Genomic DNA, 21,894 nt, shown 5'->3' with positions numbered 1-21,894 from the left:
AATGCAGCCTCTTCAACTTTTATTTGACTGCAGGGATTTCATTTCTTTTTTTTTACATACATGCTCTTGTGCACATTTTCCCTTTGAAACTAGAGATGAACATTTCACTTTTATCATATTTGATAACCTGGAAGCTTTCTTCATGCTTCTCTGTCTGACTTTGTTGAAGCATTGTCACACTCAGAAATGATGGCCAAAACTAAAAAAGTAAGCAACACGTCAATTATCAAGCACGTCAACTGATACAACAATTTAGTTTAGAATGGTTTGCTTGAAGTTTAAATTAAAGTGTTTGATGCTGTGTGAACGCATAGAAGGGAGTTTGTCCGAAAAACGTGAGTGACAGAGAGAGAGAACAGAGTGAGTGTGTGTGTGTGTGTGTGTGTGTTGCGGAGTAACAGATGGACAGATACCTCACATCCGTCCCGAGGCAAGAAACTCAAGCGGGCCCCAGGGAGAGGCTGTCCTTTTCATTAGAGGGTGAGAGAACAAGCAGAGACTGCAGGCACTGTTTCACCCCTCTCTTTCTATCTCCCCCCCCCCCCCTCTCTGCCCTCCTGCATCAGCATGTGCCACTTCACTCCAGCATGGCGCTGTGGTTTGTAACAGTTTAAACTGTCACTCCCCATCACCACCCAGCAAGGCCTGAATGAGCCCGCTCTAAAAGCCACTCAGGCTTTAAAGCGAGGCTGGATTTCAGCGTGTGAAAAGTGGTGTGAACAAATGTGTGTGTGTGTGTGTGTGTGTGTGTCTTACCTGATGTCACCAGCGGAGGAAGAGTAGGGTGCAAGTCTCTGTTGCAGTAGTCCTGATCTGTGCAACACTCGAGGGCTCTCCTGGAACGTGCATTCCACGTGTCCTACAACGCAAACACACAAATAAACACAAGACAATGTACTACCTCTAATGAACAAACATTTACAGCTACACTTATTCCCAAAGACAACAATAACAATAATCAAACATTTCCGTCTGTGTGTATAGATAGCAGAGCTCCACAGATCAGGTTTAAAAGCTCTCATAAAGAGCAGTACTTAACCCTCATAAAGAATTAACAACAAGATCACATGAAGGACACAGGAGGAAAGACATACATGTAAAGAAATATACAGGTGACTTACTCTGCATTGAAACTCTGAGCCAGCGAGACCCAAACAACCCGTGGTGATCACTGCCAGACCCCCCTCCTCCTCCTCCACCATGGTGAAGCAGTAACCGTCAGTCCTAGCAGAAAGCACAAACATCATCACGAGTGACCGTCGCCTGGGAGTCTTTCATCATTGACCACATTATTACGGGTTTCAGGGGTTTATTAAACCTGTCACCAACATTTTAACTGCTTACTGGAACTAAAACCATTTTCAAAGCTATCAATTGTTCAGCCAAAATAAGTGAAACAGTTTAAAGTCAAGAACCAAAGATTTGTGTTAGGGCTGAATTAAAGGAGCTCCAAATGTCAAGTTCAAAACTGTATAAACGCTGATGCAGCAGAAACAAAGATTGAGTTTGTTTATTCTTGTTTTTAAAACATTTAATAATCCCTATTAGCTATTGAAGTTCAGCAATTCATCCTGATCAAAATGTAATCCTTTGACAGCCCTAATATTTGATTCGAAAACCGTTATTAAGTTTTTTAAGAAGACTGGAAAAGTTATAAATTGCAGCCTCTAAACATACAATCAGAGATCTGACATTCAAGCGCTGACATTCCCTTCATAATATAATATTTATACATCAGAAGCTGTATTTCTGTAAAGTACAGCACATGATGTCTACCTGAGTATTAATACCTCTAATGCACATAGGCTGGCTAATGAGAGAGTTCACAAGCTGAGCCTCAGGAGGACTAAAGGATCTCATTAAAGGATGTAATTGAAGTAAACACTTCGGGTAATGAGGTGTCTCAAAGAGAATTCCTCTGGATCATTTTCTGTGTTGTCTTTTAACAGCTATGAGCTAAAGAGTGATTGTAACAGTCGGCTTGCTTGCGAGCATTGTTGTGGTTGTGTGCTTCCCCGTACATGCATGTGTTGTTGACGGAGTCTTCAGGGCAGTGATGATAGCAGTGACACCAGAGCATGTTCTGAGCTGAAACTGTGGCCGTGCTGCTGCTCTCCTCCGCCCTCCGCGCCGATCCGCCCTTCCACCCATTCTTCAGCAGCATGGTGTCCAACATGTTGGCTGCACAGGGGGAGAGAGAGAGAGAGAGAGAGAGAGAGAGCGAGAGAGAGAGAGAGAGAGAGAGAGAGAGAGAGAGAGAGAGAGAGAGAGACTAGGCTCAGCATCACGGCAGACCAAAACATCTGGGCGCTCCTTGAGCTCAAGCAGAGCCAAAAGAGTCAAACTTAAGTACACATACCTCAGGAAAATTAAAGACGGAATAAATCAAACACCATTACTGCTCTTTTTCAAATAGGTCTTTTGACTTACATTCAAATGAAAATTTTTTTTAAAAAAAGCATCAGCTTGCATTGGCACCGTCACCATGGCAATGCAATCCACAGAAAGTGTGAGTATGTGCTACTGAAAGCTATCCTGCTGTTCTGGACCGGACTCAATGTACCTGCATGAAGTCGGCAACCAGAATAACATCACTCAGCAGAAAGACGTCTTTGTGCTGAGTGTGTGTGTGTGTGTGTGTGTGTGTGTGTCCTTGTCAGCCTGCTTCAAGTGCCTGTGTATTATTAATGTTGAGTAAGCGGAGAGTGTATAATACTTTTCTGTGTGTGAGTCTATGGTACATTGTTGCATTATTCTTCAAGAGGAACTTTTTAAACATAATTGGCTCAGGCACTGATCTTCCAGAGCTTTATGTTATCAATAAATGTGTTCTTGTTGTTAATATATTCTACTATAAATTCAATAATGTTAAACAACAGTCCAATTTCATGCCAATAGAAGTGATGACCTCTACACAAATCACAGATCTAGACCGTACTATGTTTTAAAAAATATTCACAGCTACATAACAACATGAATCCACCAAGCATTTGGAAACCTCAACAGCTTCCTATGAACAGTCAGAAACCTCGAGCAGAACCCGACTCAGTCATCTATATTCTCATCTGCACAGTGACTTACAGAGCCAAAACATCTACAGAGTCAAAACATCCGAGTCCAGCTGAATGTGTACTAATACAGCAAGCAGGAGCAGGAGCAGGAAAAAATATTATCACTCTGGATTGACTCATTCTTAGAGAGAAGAGGTAACCTTCACAGCCCCCACTGAACACTGAACCATCAGTCCAAGGCAGCTCTTTGGACACAGAATGATCTTCTTTAAGTTTGTAAACGTGAGCCTGGAGTGATGCCACATCATCAACCAAACTGTGTACACACATAACTACAGCAATGAATGTCATTCAAAAAGGAAAACATTAAGGCTGAACATAATGCTCTAAGTAGTAGAACATATTTGTATTTAAAGTAAGGCTTAATTATTCTACTAGCAAGTGAATTGTAAGAATACTCGATAATCATTTATCGCTTTATGCTATTGAAATAAACCCTCACATATCCACATTTATCTTGTAGAAAGATCTACACAATGTGAGACCTTTTTTTTTTTTTCATCCTTAGCATCAAATTACCAAAGGTGCAAAGATGTATCAGTGTAGAATAAAACCAGTTCCGACAGCAGCTCGTCCCTGATGGCCTCTGTGGTTGGACAGCTGAACTGTACCGTGTCACACTAGACGGATTTCCTCCTCTCTCTTTTGCTCTCTCTTTGTTATATAATTATTTTGTGAATATATATATTAAACTGTAAAATCAAGCTATAAGGTATTCATTAGTGTCAAAACTACAACAACATTCAGAAAGCAGCTAAAACCCAAGACATCATGACATCTTATCCATCTATCAGCTTCTGTACATCCATTCATAAGAAACAAAAGCTTCCTGATGCTCTTTCATATTTTTATGTTTTGGCAAATCTAAGCAATCAGAACGCAAACCATGCATAGAAATTGGGGGAACAAATTCCCCTCCTGAAGACTGCCTGATAAAAAAAGAGCACATTTTAAGTGTGTTTGGAGCACAACTGTTCCCTAAGTGGTACACTGTGTGCTTCCAATCCTGAATCTTATCTGTGTTAGTGTTTCTGTCAGAGGGAAATTCGAGGAGGTGTTCTGATCCTCCCTCTCAGTGGCCTTGGTTTGTCACATGTGAATTGCAAGTGTGCAAAAACAACAGAAAAAAAAACCATACACACCAGGAACTTATCGGGGATTTTTCATGTTTTTTTCGATACATTCTGAAAACAGAGGGAGGTCACTCCAGGGTAAAATGTTACAGGAAAGCTGGCGTATGGAAAGGAGGATTTGAGCTTTGGAGTAAAAAGCAACAGTTACGGCAGCATGACAAACTTTGGCCTTGAGGAGATGACACGCAACATCTCTAATGATCAGAAGTTGAGCTGTCAGGCTCAAGTCAGTTGGAGAACCGACATAAAAACTGACAGCAGGTAGCTGCTGCTACTTTTCATTGCCTTCTATTTAACATCATTAACATACACCTAATCTGTTTTCTCTTTTGTTAAACTTCTACAAACCATCTAAACAGAAGCAGCGCATACTGCATCTAGTAGCGAAATATTTTGTTCATGAATTTTGTATTCAGGTTTATGATCATCTCCTTTCGCCTAATGACAATTTAATGTCTTCACATGCATTGCATTTTTGAAAATGTCCCACAGTTGTAGAGCAGGTTTTATAATGAGTCAGCACTCTGGTTTTAAATACCACTCACTCAGAATGTCAAGAAAAGAACACTTTTTATGCACTACGATAATGTTTTATTCGTGCTCTAAGAAAACCTTACCTTATAAATAATCTCTGTAGAGTTTAAGATGATATGAGATTGTTTTTCAAACATAAGAGAAGCTTTACAGATCAGCTGTAAGAATAGGCTTTAAGATGTAAAGAGAGTAAAACAAAAACAGAGGCCATCTTTGTTACACTTAGACCATGACCTAGTGACAGAGAACATTTAGTTAATAAACCACATTGAAAAAGATAAATAATGTAAAATGCCTTTTTCTTATTTGTTTCTAATACTGATTCGATGGCACTCAGAAAATAAACCCAATACAAGATTTGGGCATATAAGAAAAAGCTTGACGTATTTTTATTAAAACACTTTTCCTTTTGTTTCATTTTGACTCTTTGAATCACACATACACACACACACACACACACACACACACACACACACACACACATACACACATAGCACACAACAAACAGATTTGCTGTGTCAGCTAAGGGGCACACTCAAGGTCACCCCGAAATCTGACCTGCATCCCCCGCACATTCCACAGGCTGTCCGTCCATCTTCACACACACACACACACGTTAAGAAACTGTTTAATACACACAAACACACAGCGACTTGAAGCAATTAGAAGTCGCATAGTGACTGAGTCCAGCTGGAGCGCCTTCATTCACAGCTCGTCACCATCAGTATCAGCTTCTTTGGGTGCTATTCCAAATAACCCCGCGTTTATGACTGCAGCTCATGTGTTGTCTTTAAGACTGCCTTGGTCATCTCTCTGCTCTGGTTAAAACATCTCAGCATGGTCTCTGACACTTCCTACGTGGACTGTGTGTCATTGCAAACAGATCTTACTTCTATGTTTTGTATTTTCCAACACACTGTCCTTCCTCTACATCTTCAGTGTGTGATGTGCTTGTATCAGCTTACTAAGTGTATCAATGAATGCAATACAAGCTAGAGCATGATCATAATCACATATAAATCCAAGCAAAAATGTGAAAAATGTAATTTGAAATACTTGAAATATGTGTAAAACAATGTCCCTACTCCATTTAAACTTCCCTGCTCGACTAGAACACTGTTTCTGTTTTTAGATTAAAGCTCCAGTGATGAGTTTTCAAGATGGTTATAAATCAATTAATCCTGACGCCTCTTTATGTTCAACAGAAGTAAACTAGACTATCAGCATAAGGATTCATTAATTACATATAGTTTTGAATGCCTTTAACAGCTGTCGGGGACTCGGGGGGTAGGGGTCGGACCGGGATTTCAGGAGCTAGCTGCAGGGATTATTTTGTTCATTTTCAACTGTAAAAGTCCCAGTGAGCGATACAGTTAACTGTTAAAATAAAGCAGGTTGACACTTTGACATTATGTTTATGTGTACAGGATAAAAAGGTGCTGTCTTTGTCCACAGGGGGAGCCAAAATCTATACAAACTAAAAGGTCCCTCAAAGGAGCTTTAAGTGTATGACATTTTTAGGGCTGTCACAATAACACGTTCCATTTTTCAAAAATGTCCTTTTGATAAATCTATTTTAAAAAATGCATTTAAAAAAAAAAGCTAAACAGCTATCAGCAGTGGTGAAGTGAGAGAAAGGTGGACAGGGGAATTGTATATCCAGGAGAGGGACATACAAATTTCTCCAACTTTTTTTTCCCAGTTAACCTGGTTGTTCCACTAAATCAGACTTCAGCCATTTAATCTGTGAGCCGAGACCCTCACACAGACTGTTCATCACAGCAGAGAGGAGCGCATGAGAGAAACAGGAGATAAGTTACTCCAGGTGGCCGTGATAAATAACCTCCTCAGAAGGAGACATCTTCTTGAGTGTCTTCATGGTGCACTTTGACCCTGAGGGGGTCACAACCAGCCTGCAAAAGGGGCCATACATCCTCCTCCACCCCAGCACTGCACCCTCATCTCTCTTAACCCCCTACAGGCTTCAAAGGCCTCTGCCACACGAGACACTCTCATATGTGCACATATTGTACACACACCAGGACGTGTCTGAGGAGCACATTCCACACACACTCGCCTTCTTCTCTGCCGCAGAGCCAGCGTCAGGTCGGCTATTTCCAACGTGCAGCTTCCTGCAACCTGTTCCATGTTTACCGGCCGTGACCGGACTGCTGCGGTTGAGGAATGTGATGGTCACTTTGAGGCTCCCACCACCCACAGCAGCAGATTTATAGGCAGCAGGAGGATCTGTGCGTCTGCAGTAGAGCCTTCACACACCACTCTGTGCCCCCAGCTCCGCCTTGAGAAAAAGTAGTGCCACTGTCCGGGATTCACACTGAGCGCAGAGAGAAAACTTTCCACCGCGGTGTGAATGCAGCAGAGAGATGCTATATCCACAACAAAATACTCACTCACAGAAGGGCAAACACACAGCAGACACAGAGACTGACTGACCTCGGATGGATTACAATGAATTCCAAGCATTTAGCCGTGAGAATGATGCCCTGACATTCATTAAACTTACTGATAAATCACAGAATCTTGAATACAGTAAAAGGTTAAGAAAAGAATGATTTTCTGAACTATTGTTCTGAAATAGTTTATTTTCCTCCATTAAAAGGTCATTTATTTATTCACATACTAATTTGTATATTTCCTGTCTTACAATATATAATCACATATCTTATTTCTTTAACATCCTTGACAATTTCTATGTAATTCAGTTTAAAAAAAACCCTTTCGTTTCCCTTTATAATAACAACATGACTCCCACACTCAAAAATGAGTGTCTCAGTTGTAGTTCCATTTTACATACTTTATGGCTCGTTTTCTCTTTTGAAAATAAAAAAAAAACAGAACTACTAGCCCGGATGGATGGACAGACAGATGGATGACTTAGAAAACATTATTTATCCCTGAGGGCAATTCGGTTCCACAGTCCACCCAGAGACCATGCATACATTTACATGGTTGGAAAGATGGATGGATCAATGTTTATCGAAGCTACTGTATCCATCAATCAACGTACCAAAACATTCCTTAAATTTTACTCCGGTATCCTGACAGTGTACGGCAGATTCCTTTGGTTTATTCTGTGATTCTTAATAAGTGTTGGAGCTATGGATACATGTACATTTCCTTCCGGAATAACAGCCTAACATTAAATGTGTGTGTGTGCATGTGTGTGTGTGTGTGTGTGTGTGTGTGTGTGTGTGTGTGTGTGTGTGTGTGTGTGTGTGTGTGGAACTCATCACACCACACCATCTCAATCTTATTTATTCCCACTTTCTCTGGAGTTAAAGATTTTTTTTTTTTTTTTTTTTTAAACTGTCTACCCACAATGCCCCATCATTTCACCTCACTGCTCGTCTATCTGTCCGTGTGGTCTGTACTTACTGGAAAAAGAAACGAGACAGGGGCTAATGCTGGGCTCCATTACAGACACACTGTGAGAGAATGGGGCCATAACGCCACCACAATATGTCATTTTAGCCCACGATACTACCTCAGCCAAAAACATGATGAAGCTTCTGTTTTTATCCAAGGATGTTGAAGGTCTCTTTGAGAGTAAAAAACAAGTTGCTAACAAGTTTATAAAGCAAATCATTCTATTGTTATGTTTACAGTACGTGTCTCAATAACAAAAACATCTTCAGTATTATTGTTCATTGGTGTTGTGACAATTCATAAGCTTCCATTTTTTTAAAAGTTGAAAACAGACAAACTCCCTAAATATACAAGTCCCAAGCTTCCAAGTCCTGCAAGGGAAATATGCTTAAAAACACCATCACATGAACACACACACACACACACACACACACACACACACACACACACACACACACATATGCCCCCATGCCTGACCACTGGAGCAGCACATCTGCCTGGGGATCAGATTCTGTGTTGGGGAACCGAATCCACATCCTGTCAGGAAGCAGCACACAGAAGGCCGGAGGAGCCTGGACCTGCTGAGGACCAACCACTGCTGGTTTGTACTTCTGGACCGCTGCACCGCGCTGCACTCTGACCTTATTCCACAACACTCACACAGATGTCTGATGCATAGTTCATGCTTCACAAAACGTTCTGCATACTGCCAACTCACGTATGGACTTAAAGGAGTTTAATACACACAGTAATCAGACCTAATGTAATTCAGTTTTAACTCCTTCACATGGATGTAACTGAGGCAAAAGCAACTTGTTGTTGATAAAGACTAAACTGCACTCCCACAGAGTCAAGCTGACATTGACAGATGTTCAAAGATCTCTGTAAATGAAAACACCACACATTGCTGGGAAAGCGACTCTTAAGGATTCCTGTAATTCATACATTTTACACAATTATCTTATGAGTCTGAACAAAGGACAGGAGGACGGCATATGTGCTGAAAACATACAACTTCCTGCACCCATAGACAGTGACATCAACCACTGGTTTCTAGAGAGGAGTTATCAAGCCAGCGATGGGGGTCGGGTCGCCATATTGGAAATGCTATCTCCACCTAACTTTTGATCAATCTAGTAACAGGCGAAGAGTCAGAGTTAAGGGGGGCCTAAAGCCTCCAGGCAAACAGCTTCAAGACGCCCGTAACTATGCAGCGTAACTTTTAGCCTTTAAATAATCAAGAATGAAAGGGAAAAGAAAATCACCCCTTAATCACTTTTAACTAATAAAATAATTAAATATTAACACCAAAAACAAATTTTATACCAGGCTTTAAAAGTATTCATACCTTCAGTAAGAATGGGCATTTCAACATCAGGCTTAATGGGGATTCTTTGGTTTTTGGAGCCATACTCAAGTGGACACTTGAGGAACTGCAGTTCTTTGCACTTCTTCATTGGCTTCCTTTAATTTAAACAGGATATTTGTAAAAAGCCTTTATACGTTTGTGTCTTTTTCTTGACAATTGAAATTTCACTTCTAAAATGTTTTGTGTGTCTGAAGTGGATACTTGTCGGAAGGTGTTTTTCTTGGACAGAAAGTATTGGCAGCTATATCCCTGACGAAGCAATGCAGCAAATTTGAGTTTCTCACATGCGTCGAAATGAGACCAAAAATGTGGATATAGGAGATGAGCCAAAAATAATAAGGTTTTCAAAAATGCCACCATCACAAAGAGGTAGGCTATGATTGTCACATAAATGCACAGTATTTCTACTGTAATGCCACCGGAAGAAACAGGCCAGGGCTCATCTACTCTCTGTGAACCTCGCTAGCCTGTAGAAACAGGTGGCAAATTGACCGTGCCGCTCAGATTTATGGGCAACCTCCCACATGTTTTAATCATTTGGGGTGCTTTAACAGATCGGATCACATAGGAAAAAAGAAAAAGCAACTGGCGGCTCAAGTATTGGTTAAAGAAAGTGAGCAGAAGGAGGAAAATGGAGGAAAGGGAAACAATGTAAGAAAATAAATCAATGCTGCTATTCTGTGATGATCCTGTCTGAATATTGCTCTATTGTTTCACATATTATATTATTATATTATATTATTATAGGTCGCTCCTGAAACTCAAGGTAGGATGAGACTTTAAACACTTTGCTCAGTGTGCACAGATAACAATAAAAGAAATTCTCTGAAGAAACATTCATCATGAGCCGAGGTATTTGTTGACCAACTGTGAAACTATCAGCCAGCTCTGAACCACTCAGTCACTTTGGGGTTTTACAGCTGGTCTTTATTTTTGACACGCTCTCAGTAAAGCTTTGTACCAGGGTTCAAATCAAACTCCCTTTATGTTCTAAAGTGAAGCTGATTATATTTATTTACCCATACTCTATACCTATGCAGTATTGTTCAAGACACCTTTGCACTCTCTAATGACCTCAGATATATTACATCTCAATCGATGATAATACTTTAAATTTAAAATGTAAACTTTGTTCTGAGATGTTTTTAACTTTAACATTATAAGGGGGAAAACACACCCTGATAAATCTAAACAAAATGTGAAGTATGGACACATGGTCTTCATATGAAACTAAAACATGCATACAAGAGGCTATGGCAGGGTGAGGGTTAAAAAAAAAAGTTTCTAAATTAAATAACTGATACACCATCTATCATTTGGCTAAATCCAGCTTCAACAAAGAGTCATACAGGGACATTTTCCAGACCCTCTCATTATTTGCTATATTTACAAACACTGTGCGTGCGTGCGTGCGATTGTGTGTGTGTGTGTGTGTGTGTGTGTGTGTGTGTGCGTGCGTGCGTGCGTGCGTGCGTGTGTGTGTGTGCGTGCGTGCGTGCGTGTGTGTGTGTGTATACCCAGATGCTGGCTCTACAGCCTGACACCCAACTGTGTCCTTAATGAGTATTTGACAACCGGGTATTCCTGCAAATGTTAAGCTTGTCCACATAAACCAGTAACAGTACGACTTCAGTCAACGATTTCTACCCTCATCGATTAATCTGTGGATTCATTTTCTATTGGCAGATTATCGGTTTGATCTATTTTACAAAATTCTAGAAAATATCAATTATAATCTTGTGAAGGTGAAATTTTCGTACACCTTGTTTCGTCCAACTAACAGTCAAATAACCCGCGGATAATAATTTACAGCCAGAATATCGTTATATGACAATGAAAATAGTTGCTAATGATGTGTGGATTGACTACTTCATGAAGTGCTTCAGCTTTTAGAAAGACAGATATGGAACAGCAAAGAATATGTGTCCATGTCAACTTAAAGTAACGGTTCAATAGACGTTTTTAAATGTGTGAGTGAAAAAACAGAAGTCCTAAACTACACTTGTACCGAGGCTTACAACGACTAATAATGCCTCCCTCCTTTCTGTGTTCACAAACAGAACAAATGCACAAGTGTCATCTCCTTGATGCTGGGAACCTGTCCACCCTCCTCGCCTGTCACAACCTAACGGGGGGCAGCCTGACACTGTTGGCATTTATCGTAAAAAAGACAACTGGCTGTCCATCTTCAAACAATTCAAAACACGAACTAAAAGGGGGGTGTGGGTAAGGAGGGGGAGAGGGGACAGGGCAGATAAATACACACCCGTTCTCATGGTGGCCCCTGTGGAGATCATAATAGCGTTTGATCATCATAAATACCGCAGAGTAAAAAATAGACGGTAAACCTCACAGCTAGAATGATCAACCTGCAATACTTTGACTTAAAGGTGTGAAAAATCTCTACAGCTCAAACTATAGCAGTAAATACCTAAGAAGAAAAGAAATCTAAAATAATTATCTGAAAACTTCTATACGTTAAAAAAGACAACAAAGTGACAAAATGAAAGCCTCGACCTGATAAACCCAGCAGAGAAGCAAAAAACAAGCAGGTGTCCGGCACAATACTCACCATGAGAACCCCGGCTAAGTGATGCCACTCCGGTCACCAGCAGTACAGCCTTCCAGGCCAACACCACCACCATCCCGCCGGCACCGACCCCAGTCGTTGCCTCCTTCAAATCCCTGAGGTTCTGCTACAACAAACAAGCCCGTCCAAAGAGACCACGGTGCAAGACTGCTTTTTAAATCCCTCTGTGAAAGAGCGCCAATCCAGTCTTTCTGTATGAGTGTGTGTCTCTGAGTGACTCTCAGGAACTTCCCACAGCACGCAGCAGCCCCGCAGCCTCCAGCTCTACTCCACACTGACAGCCTGGGAGAGAGAGAGAGAGAGAGAGAGAGAGAGAGAGAGAGAGAGAGAGAGAGGGGGGAGAAAAGAAAGGGGGGAGGAGGAGGGTGTTACTAAGTTGCTCCCTAGCTGTGCTATTTGTCCAGCCCTTTCTGTGACCGGTTCACTACAGAGGGAACAGCTGAGTATATCTGAACCTATGCGCAGCCTCTCTCTTTCCCACACACACACACACAGAAACACACACACTTTACATATTCTCACATCAGTCATACACAGAAAGGAGAGCAGAACAGAAGAGGGCAACAGGGTGTGAACCAGTGCCGTGGATGTGAGAGGAGCTGAATGAGGTGTGAATGGGAGCGGTGAAAGCATTATGACCTACTGCCACATGTATACAAACACACAGCATGCCAGGAGGGACGCTGAAATCGAAGGAGTTGGGACGCTGGTGGCGCAGTAGTGTGCGCGCCCCATGTATGGAGGCTGTAGTCCTCCAAGCGGGCGGCCCAGGTTCGAATCCGACCTGTGGCTCCTTTCCTGCACGTCATTCCCTACTCTCTCCACTGTCCTATCTCTCAATTAAAAGGCACAAAAGCCCAAAAAAAAATCTTGAAAAAAAAAAAAATCGAAGGAGTTGAAGGAGTGTAGAGGATACAAACTTGGAAAACTTAGCAGTACTCAACAAGGCAGAGCTTACACCAGTTTGACAAACTGAACAGAACTGGTATCTGAGGTGTATTACTTACATCCAAAGATGTATGTGTCCTACAAAGCTGTGCACAAGAAAATGTTTTAACAGACATAAATAATATATTTTTAAACAACCAAAACATGTTAAAAATAAGTTGTTGCATTAATTTCCAAGAAATTGTTAGTTAGTATGTACTATACAGGAAGATGTAATAGTTACACTGCACAAATCTAAAATTAGGTACTGCAAAAACAAACAAAACAACTTGAACCTCCGGGCTGGTGGCACAGTGGTTAGAGATTGCGCCCCATGTGTGGAGGCTGTAGTCCTCCGAGCGGGTGGCCCAGGTTCGAATCCGACCTGTGGCTCCTTTCCCGCATGTCATTCCATACTCTCTTTCTCTCTGATTTCCAACTCTATCCACTGTCCTATCTCTCCAATGAAGGCACAAAATGCGCAAAAATAAATCTTAAAAAAACAACAACTTGAACCTCCAATTTGATAGTAAAAAAAAGAAAAAGGGTTCAACTGAAACCTCATCTTGATCTAAAGACCCTATAAAGTGATGGGCAGAATGCAACTTGATTAAGATTATTCACACTTTGCCTAAACAAAGTCTAGGGAAGTATTTGTCACAGATAATGATTGGAGGCCCAAAATAGTGTAAATAAATGAATCACAAAGATAGTTGTGGGTCAAGTCAATCATAGAAGAGGGTCTTTATATTCAAGAAAGCTTTTCTTTGACTATATTCACACTTATATTTAGCAGCCATTTTCCTCTGACATCACACTGAAGGGTTCTAAGTCATAAAAATGGAGGGAAACTGACACCTCATTAGAGTTGTATTGTTTCCAGTTTGATCAGAAACAAAAAAAAAAGCCATGTCTAGGGTTAATCAGAAAGTCATTGTACCACTGACAGTTCAAGTTAACTCAACATATTTGAAAACCCATTAGCTACCAACATAAAGCTAATATGAGCATTTAGCTACCAAAGCTGATTATACCATTAGCCATAACAAAGCTAATATTAGCATTTAACTACCAAATATGATTATACCATTAGCTTTGAAGTGGCTGAATAGTAACACTACCATCTAAAAAGTTTAACATGACACAACAGGGAAGCAATGACCCCCTTTCTTATGGTAATGCTAGCTAAGACGTGATTGACTGCTAAGAGTAACTGTTGTCTAATTGCAGCTAAAGGGTTATCAAATATGTACTTTTTCATTTCAGCTGCTGATCGATTCTGAAGTGGTGAACTGATGAAAAATGTCAGTAGTAAAAATGTGTAACAGTATTTGACATTGAGCATGCAATAAAATTAGACGGCCTTGTGAGTAAAGTGTCTTAGAATTATTTTTGTATAGGCTACGTCCCTGAGTGCAGGATGAGTCCAATATTTTTTTTCATGAAAGTAAAATCTTTAAATATCATTTATATAACCTCAAAAAACATATCTGTCATTGTTGGGTATTATTGTTTCTAGGTAAATCAGGGAAGGAACTATTTAAAAAAAAAAGAAAAGGTAAACAGCTGCAGACGAAGATGTTGTGTGAATGAGAACAACTGGGTGTTAATCTGTAACCAAGAGTCTGGTATTACAATTCAAGATGTAGGCTGAATAGCGTCAGGTTCCTCATGTGAGTCTGTGTGTGAAAGGGGTGAAAACACAAACACTTGTGGAGCAGCGGGGATCAGGCCATCACACGTCAGGTGATTAGAGGTGATTAGAGCTCACACCTCCAGGCACCGCCACAACTTTGCAACGTCACCTTAATCCAGCACACTAGAACACACATGCTAACATGCAATACCAGGGGAAAACATGACAACAATAGGGGGACACATTCCTGTGGTGAAAGGTTTATGTGGGTTACAAGTTAAGAGGATTAAGGAGACTATTAGACAGATTACATCAAGTCTACTTCAGCACCTACACAACTCATAAACAAGTCGGCCATGGTCGAATTTCCACAACAACACATGTGGGAGCCTTTTAAGGATGTTTGTCTGCTCCAAATGGTTGCAGGGAGGCAAAAGAAGGTGCAAAAGCAGTGATGGAGGAGGTCAAAACAACATCAACAGCCAAATGGGCTTCTCCACCCCACACCTGTCCCCTCTTAAAGTCTGACTGGGTGGGAACAGCAGCTCCCAGAAGCCACCTCTCCTCCTCCACAGCCCCAGCGGTCCTGTAGCTGTCACTACTGATTTGTGCATTTCTGAGTATTACATGTGATAAGTCAGCCCATTCTGGAGCACGAGTGCATGGGGAGCAATATGAAGGGGTCAGTGCACCTTACACACCCTTCCTCGCTCCATCAAACACCCAGCGTGGAGCCTCCCTCTGCCCACTCAGACCCCACAGGGATGGGAGGGGGGTACGAAGGGGAGTGAGCGGCTCTGTAGGTGGGGGTCAGTCCACCACAGAAAGAGGTTGAAAGTGGGGCAGACTGGTTGGAAGAATTGTTTTCAGTGGAATTAACTCTTCACTTCCTCTCCTTTTTCATTCCCTCCCCTCTCTTAGTTAGAGTTTTAACAGCGGTACTCGTCTGTCATCACACACATAGTTACAGCGTGATTAATATTGCCTGAGAAATCCTTCTGTCAGCACCTTGATCGCTCCGCAAAACCACAAAGTTAGTCACAACTGGAATGAGAAATAGTCAAAGTAGACATGCAAGAACCAATTGGAAAGCTGTGTTAAAGGGGCACTCCACACATTTCAAACAAATTAAAGTTCAGTTTATTCTTCAGGAGGTCTCTGTTTCCTTATTAACTAAGCTAAGACTCTAAGAGTATACATACGTAACTATACTGTAGGTGTAAAGACATTTACCTGTCAGGGAAAGTCTACCAAAACTATGGTGTTGTTTTATGGGAAATGTAGGATCCAGTTGTTATTCAAGCTATTATAAAACTGCTGAAGACAGGGAATAGGGGGGAAAGAGAATCGGAATGACATGGATTATAGAGCTAACGACTTACTCAGGGACGCTTCCTAAAAAGTCCAAATTGTGAGATTTTTTCTCCGCAAGCTTTACTAGCTGTTTAATTATTGTTGACATGGAAGCTTTATTGCTCTAGTCCAACCACAACATGCATGTGTATTATTAATAACCTGTCCACAGAGCCCTTTGCATGCTTATGCCTAGAGTTACACCTAGACAGTCATATTTTGCATCTTAGGGCCAAAGACCAAACTGCTGGAATGAGAAAAGGTTGCCTGTGCAAACTGCACATCAGAGAAAGTACTGCCACTTCTCTTGAAAAAGGGTGGAAAATATACTGTACACTTTTTTCACAACTTACATAAACAGAATGAAATGATTAACCACAATGTACTTCAAAAAAATCACCCTGCAGTGGGCTTTGGGACTGAATGAGAAAGTTTGTATAGTAGCTCAGCTGTGTGATTTTTTTCAATTTGTTTTGCAGACACTGTACAGTATGCCCCCCCCCCCTACACACACACATTTCTGCCCCCCAGCACTCATGGATCAATTAATGCCACTTGGAGGTTTGTAATAATCTGACTCCATTTCTTAAGGCAAACATTTTCTTATGAAATAGAGACCTTACAATAATACTAGCATTAGCTTTCCAATGCACCATGAAAATGAGCAACGTTTTTTATTTCAGAGGAGGACTTTCAAGCAGCAGACGCACCTTTCATCACACAGCGAGAGGACAGGGATGGATGACTGTGAAAAATCACCGCTAACCTGTGAAACAAAAAGCCGTGGCAGAACACATATGATGAAATTACTCCAGGCTAAGAAGGAATGCATATCATGAGCGACGTTCCGGCTGGGCCCGAACTGACCCTCAGCTCTGTGAAATTAGGAGGATTTTCAGGAGCTCAGCGATAAAAAACTGCTGTCATAGAATCCTGGAAAGCGCTTGATTACCGTGGCGACACAGCTGTCTGAACCAGATGGCCAAATCTGCGCAAAAGTCAAGACAGCGTGACTTTGTCTTCATCAGCCAACCAAACAGAATATTCTCTGCTGTGGACTTTAGCAACCTGAGGGATCTTTGCCTTTAACTGGTAAGTTATTGCGTATTGGCTGCATATATATTGCAGCTCTACTAGCCGATCCCTACTGCACAAACGCTGACTCCAAATGTGCAATATTTCAGCGCCCATCGTGGGGGTGTTTTGGCTTCACTTTTCTCTCACAGGAGGAGATGGAGACATGTCGTCCATTAGTCAATGATCAGTACTGCATAACTTTTATTTGGTTGGGTTCCTGGTTATATCATTCAGACCTAAAAAAGAAAATAGGGAGACATGCTCCTCTCATTTTACAAAAACATGAGGTTACAACTTCAGATTTCTTGATTTTGTCCAACTATAAAAATGATCAGGTACTGAATCATTGATCCAGCAGTGTCCCGATCACAAGCCATTTCGTATTTCCCAGTTTTAACTTGCATTGTTAAAAACAAGCTAATCTTTCATGTTGTTTCCCTTTTTGCTCATATTAGAAACACAATAGGGGGAAAAGAGGGAACAAAGGAAGTCTTAAGAAGCTCTATAAAAAAGTCCAGCATGATGTCCAAACTTAATTATTTGCCCAGAAATATGTATCCATCTAAATGTTCCCACAAGTCATCAGACAATAACTACATCCACCAGTGTTCTAAATATAATGTTAATATGTTGTGAGATCCCCGCAGAGTTTCAGCCCTCAGGGCAAAGAAAGACCCTGATGAATATTCAAGATTCTCACAATAGTCGGGGGAAATCACTCTGCTGAGATTGACGCTTTGAAGTGTTGAAGAATGCTGAGGGGGAAGAAAAAAACGTCATTCATAAGGAGTGAAAAGGCTGTCACAGCAAGATTCCCCCTCCCTCTGTCTCATTCTCTCATGCCGTCTGTCTCACTGTCTGTCTCTCTCTTTCATGATGTGACAACGTAGTGAGTTATTGAAGCACTGACACATGATCACTAGAGTTTGTTAAATCATTTGTCGCCAATATTCATGTTGTTAGCCAGAAATCTGCAGGGAAACGAAGTGTTATCAGTTTTGGAATGTCATGTTATGGTTGCATGTTACTTAGATGGATTGTAAGCTTATTCTATTCAGTTCAGCAAATAAAGTGCTCCAATAAAAATGTTAATGACGAAATCTGACCTGTTTGACTTGAGAACGCAGTGCTTGTAAACCCATAGCTCAGTGTTCCAGACAACAAGGAGAGAACATGTCCTATCCAAATACTTCATTTTCAGACGTGCATAAAGATGCACAGTGTGCAGGTAATAATTAAGTTTTGTCGCAAGCACACAGTTTTCTGTGAGCCGGTTGTCTGCGTCAGGTCATAAATGTCAAAACTTTAGTGATGCTCATAAACTTTTCACTTAACGCTGCTTCTAGCCAGACAGGTAAACTAAACCGAGAGATGGCACGTAAAGCAGCAACTTGACAGATTTTATTGAGAAACTTATACTGACAAAATGATATGTTTGTTTTTTTGATTGATCCAGAGAAAGAAACATCTGACAAATCAAGAAACTTCATCAGAGGACAAGCTGCAAGTAGTTTTTTTAAATCATATTTCAATAAAGCAGATTTTCTTTTGTTGATACTCTAATCTGATTTTAGGAAATTAATATTATTTTTGAGCCCTAAAATGATTAAGCATGTTCAATGTATATATTTGAACTTAAAAAGCCTATACATAATGTAACATCTCTGTAATACATGTCAGTGGTGAAAGAGGATATGTTTAGCAGAGACAGAAATCTGTAAAAACAAGCTTTTCCGACGTGTGTGTGCAGACATATTGCCACTGCTGCATAAGTCATTGCCAAAGTTGGCCAGCCAAGTCTAAAACATCTGGACACGCGCGACTGACAGGCTGATGTGTAGGGGTCTTCTTGCCTTACCCGATGTTTTTCTTTTAGTCTTTCATTTGCTTTTCCTCTGTTCTGTTTCTCACAGTAACAGCCTGGTGTTGTAATTATCTGACTTCTTTCTGAGAAGATTGATGAAAGGAGTTGGAGCCCCAGAGTCTGTGTTCAGACCCATGTTCCCTTGCATCTTATCGTTCTTCATAGCAGCAGTCAGCTATACCAATCATGATCAACCATTCTACATAGCTGTGTTTTATATCTACAGTAGGTACACCTTCAGCTGTATGATTTTTATTTTACTAGTCAACTCATATCAAGGCAGCTGGTAAAAACACCAGTTATTGCGTTGAATGAAGTCCAGCTGATGCCAAGTTGCCAATGCAGACGCACAATTTCAGTTCTCTGCCTGAGCTAACATTATGATCATCATGTAAAGCGTCTTCAAGTTTCTAAAACTCGATGCGGAACAGTCTCAAACTGCAAATACACACAATGGCAACCACCCTGCAATTTAATATCAGAACCAGCATTTTTGAAGCATAGAACCAGTTCACATTTCAAATGTAAGTTTCTTACATCTGCATTTGTTTATTGTCAAAAGACACTTTGGTGTTGCTCAGACTGATATCACATTATTGCTTGGTTTGTTAGTCTTTAGTTTGTTTGTTACACTTGAAATGCAACATGGTACATATATGAATTGTTAATCATACTGAGGATTGTAGAAGCTAAAATGTTTTCTGCTCACTGTTGTAGATTCTTGATGAGAACCTTATTAAAAATCACTTGGAGGAACAAAATCTCTTAATGTTTGATTACTCACAATGAAGCTACATGAAGGGCTGTGATGTCTTGCTTCTTTGGACAAACTAACGCGGTGCACCTGAAACACACCTGCAGCTCAGATTTCACCCATGGGCACAGCGGTTACAAAACAGCCCCACAAGCTAACAGATGGATTCCGTGTACGGAAGTGTCTGTCTGGCTCTGAAGGTGGCATTAAGAGAAGTGTTCTGTGATTTTCCATGGCCAGGGCAATAACACATGCCAGCCAAGAACAGCAGAATGAAATCCTTCCCCTCCCTCACTCGCTTTACTGCTGACGGTCACTGGACTTCAGGTAGTTCGCTTGCCTGACACTCTACACTGGCATCTTTTATGATAGTTGTGTGCTCATTTAGTTAAAAGAACGCTGTAGAGGGGGCGGACAGCCAAGTGGTTATATTGCGCACGCCATGTACGGAGGCTATAGCCCTCAAAGTGGGTGGCCTAGGTACGACTCCAACCATTGGTTCTTTGCTGCGTTATTCACCATTCACTAATCCTAGTTTCCTTATCCATCCACTTCCCTATCTCTGAATAAAGGCTTATAAAAGCTGGTAAAGAGAAAGGAAGGGAAAACACTTTGCAAACCATTTTCATTTGGAGAAATGGGGTGTAGATATACATATTTATATTTGCAGCATGTTTTTCTGTCGGAAAACTTTAGGCCAGTTGCAGCATGTTTGCACTTCGGAGCCACTGGAGAAAAGTTCTACATATCTGTTATAATCTAATACACACTACAGGAAACATCTGAACTTAGAAATTTGTAGACCATCCGTTGACACTTAATTAATCAGAACATTCTACCAAATAAGGATTACACTTCAGAGTAATGGAGGAAAAAAAAGGAAATGGCGCCAACAACTCAGAGTGAAAAATTGGAGGAGATTTTCTTTTACGTGGCCTTTGTGCAGCAGGAATTGGGAAACTGAGGCTCTTCTTGCCAAGTCAACCAGGAGCTTTTAATGAAGGGCTTGTTGCTGAGTGTCTGCTGGGCCGCGTCGGGCACACACTGCAAACCAAAGGCTCTAATTAAGGGGTTCCTCTGACGGTCAGACAAAGCAGACAGCAGGGGTCAAGACGCTGGCCTACAAACTGGCTGTGACCCTCACACCTGCCTGGTTGCATTATACAGCAACATGTCTGCACACAGTAGACACACACACACACACACACACACACAAAGATACAGCATTACTGAACTGGTGACTTACCACACACACACACACTGACGCAGGGATAGGGTATGACACAGAGATATGAGTGGTCCTAGAGGTTATGGCTGCTACATAAATCCTATTCTTTTATTACTGTAAGTTGTATGATAGTGCTGTGCTGTCCACTCTACAAGAGACATTATCTCCACTGGTGTCTACGGATTTATTATCAAGCCCTTATGGACAATAATCATCTTACTTTACAGAACATATAACATCCCCTTCTAACTTTTCAACATTTTCAACATTTGACTCTAAACCTCCCAAACTGTAGTTGTAATGGTTTGAAAACGTTTAATTATTTTGGGTTTAAATACTAATTGATAGATCTACATAGTTAAAGACCATTTTAAATTGTTTTTTCTTACATACTGTATTACATGTATTTGTTTCCCTATAAGATGTCTTGACTTTCTGTCAAAATAGCTCCTGAGTTCAGAGGATTTAATCAGTCCCTTTTCTGGTCATTGCATGGCTTTGTTCTCTGTTTTAACCCTTAATTTATGTATGAGAGTATGAGGAAAAAGTTGAAAAGTTTGACTGACAACCACCATGAAAAAATGCAAATAATTGCAAAAGCAGAGCAGTATTTTATATTCGGTAATGTAAGTCTGGATCAACACACAAACACACAAAAAAAGACAAATCTGAAAGCATCAAACATGTGTTAAAGAACAGGTAGGCCACCTTCTCAAAGAAAGGGCGTCGTGGACATTCTGTGAATTCTAAAGCACATTCATCAAGAGACGACTAAGTAACTGGTGCTACACAGAGCTCCTCGACCTGACCCACAATAAGTAAATCCCTGCAGGTTGCTAAGGGGCCCCTTATGAGAGTGTGTCAAAAGTTCATGCCCTCCTTCCACTGTTCACACTGCAAAAACAAAAAGATCGCCCAGTGTGTGCTACAGGCCTGCCACTAACAAGACGGATTGTTACAGAGCAGCTCCA

The 21,894-nt window shown here is 41.0% G+C and overlaps 1 protein-coding gene across 1 annotated transcript in view; it reads right to left on the bottom strand.

Moving 5' to 3' along the window:
- bmpr1bb (bone morphogenetic protein receptor, type IBb) overlaps positions 1 to 21,894 on the bottom strand; it is a 54,559-nt gene that overhangs the window by 4,618 nt on the left and 28,047 nt on the right. The window contains exons 4-7 of the mRNA XM_061060998.1: positions 12,067 to 12,366; positions 2,022 to 2,181; positions 1,122 to 1,224; positions 757 to 859 (exon numbers count right to left, since the gene is read on the bottom strand). Coding sequence (XP_060916981.1) covers positions 757 to 859; positions 1,122 to 1,224; positions 2,022 to 2,181; positions 12,067 to 12,139 — 439 coding nt within the window. The 5' untranslated portion in view covers positions 12,140 to 12,366. The remainder of the gene's footprint in view (positions 1 to 756; positions 860 to 1,121; positions 1,225 to 2,021; positions 2,182 to 12,066; positions 12,367 to 21,894) is intronic.

The sequence above is a fragment of the Labrus mixtus genome, chromosome 17 (assembly GCF_963584025.1).
Source record: "Labrus mixtus chromosome 17, fLabMix1.1, whole genome shotgun sequence".
NCBI lineage: Eukaryota > Metazoa > Chordata > Actinopteri > Labriformes > Labridae > Labrus > Labrus mixtus.
This window is presented reverse-complemented; position numbering and strand designations above follow the sequence as displayed.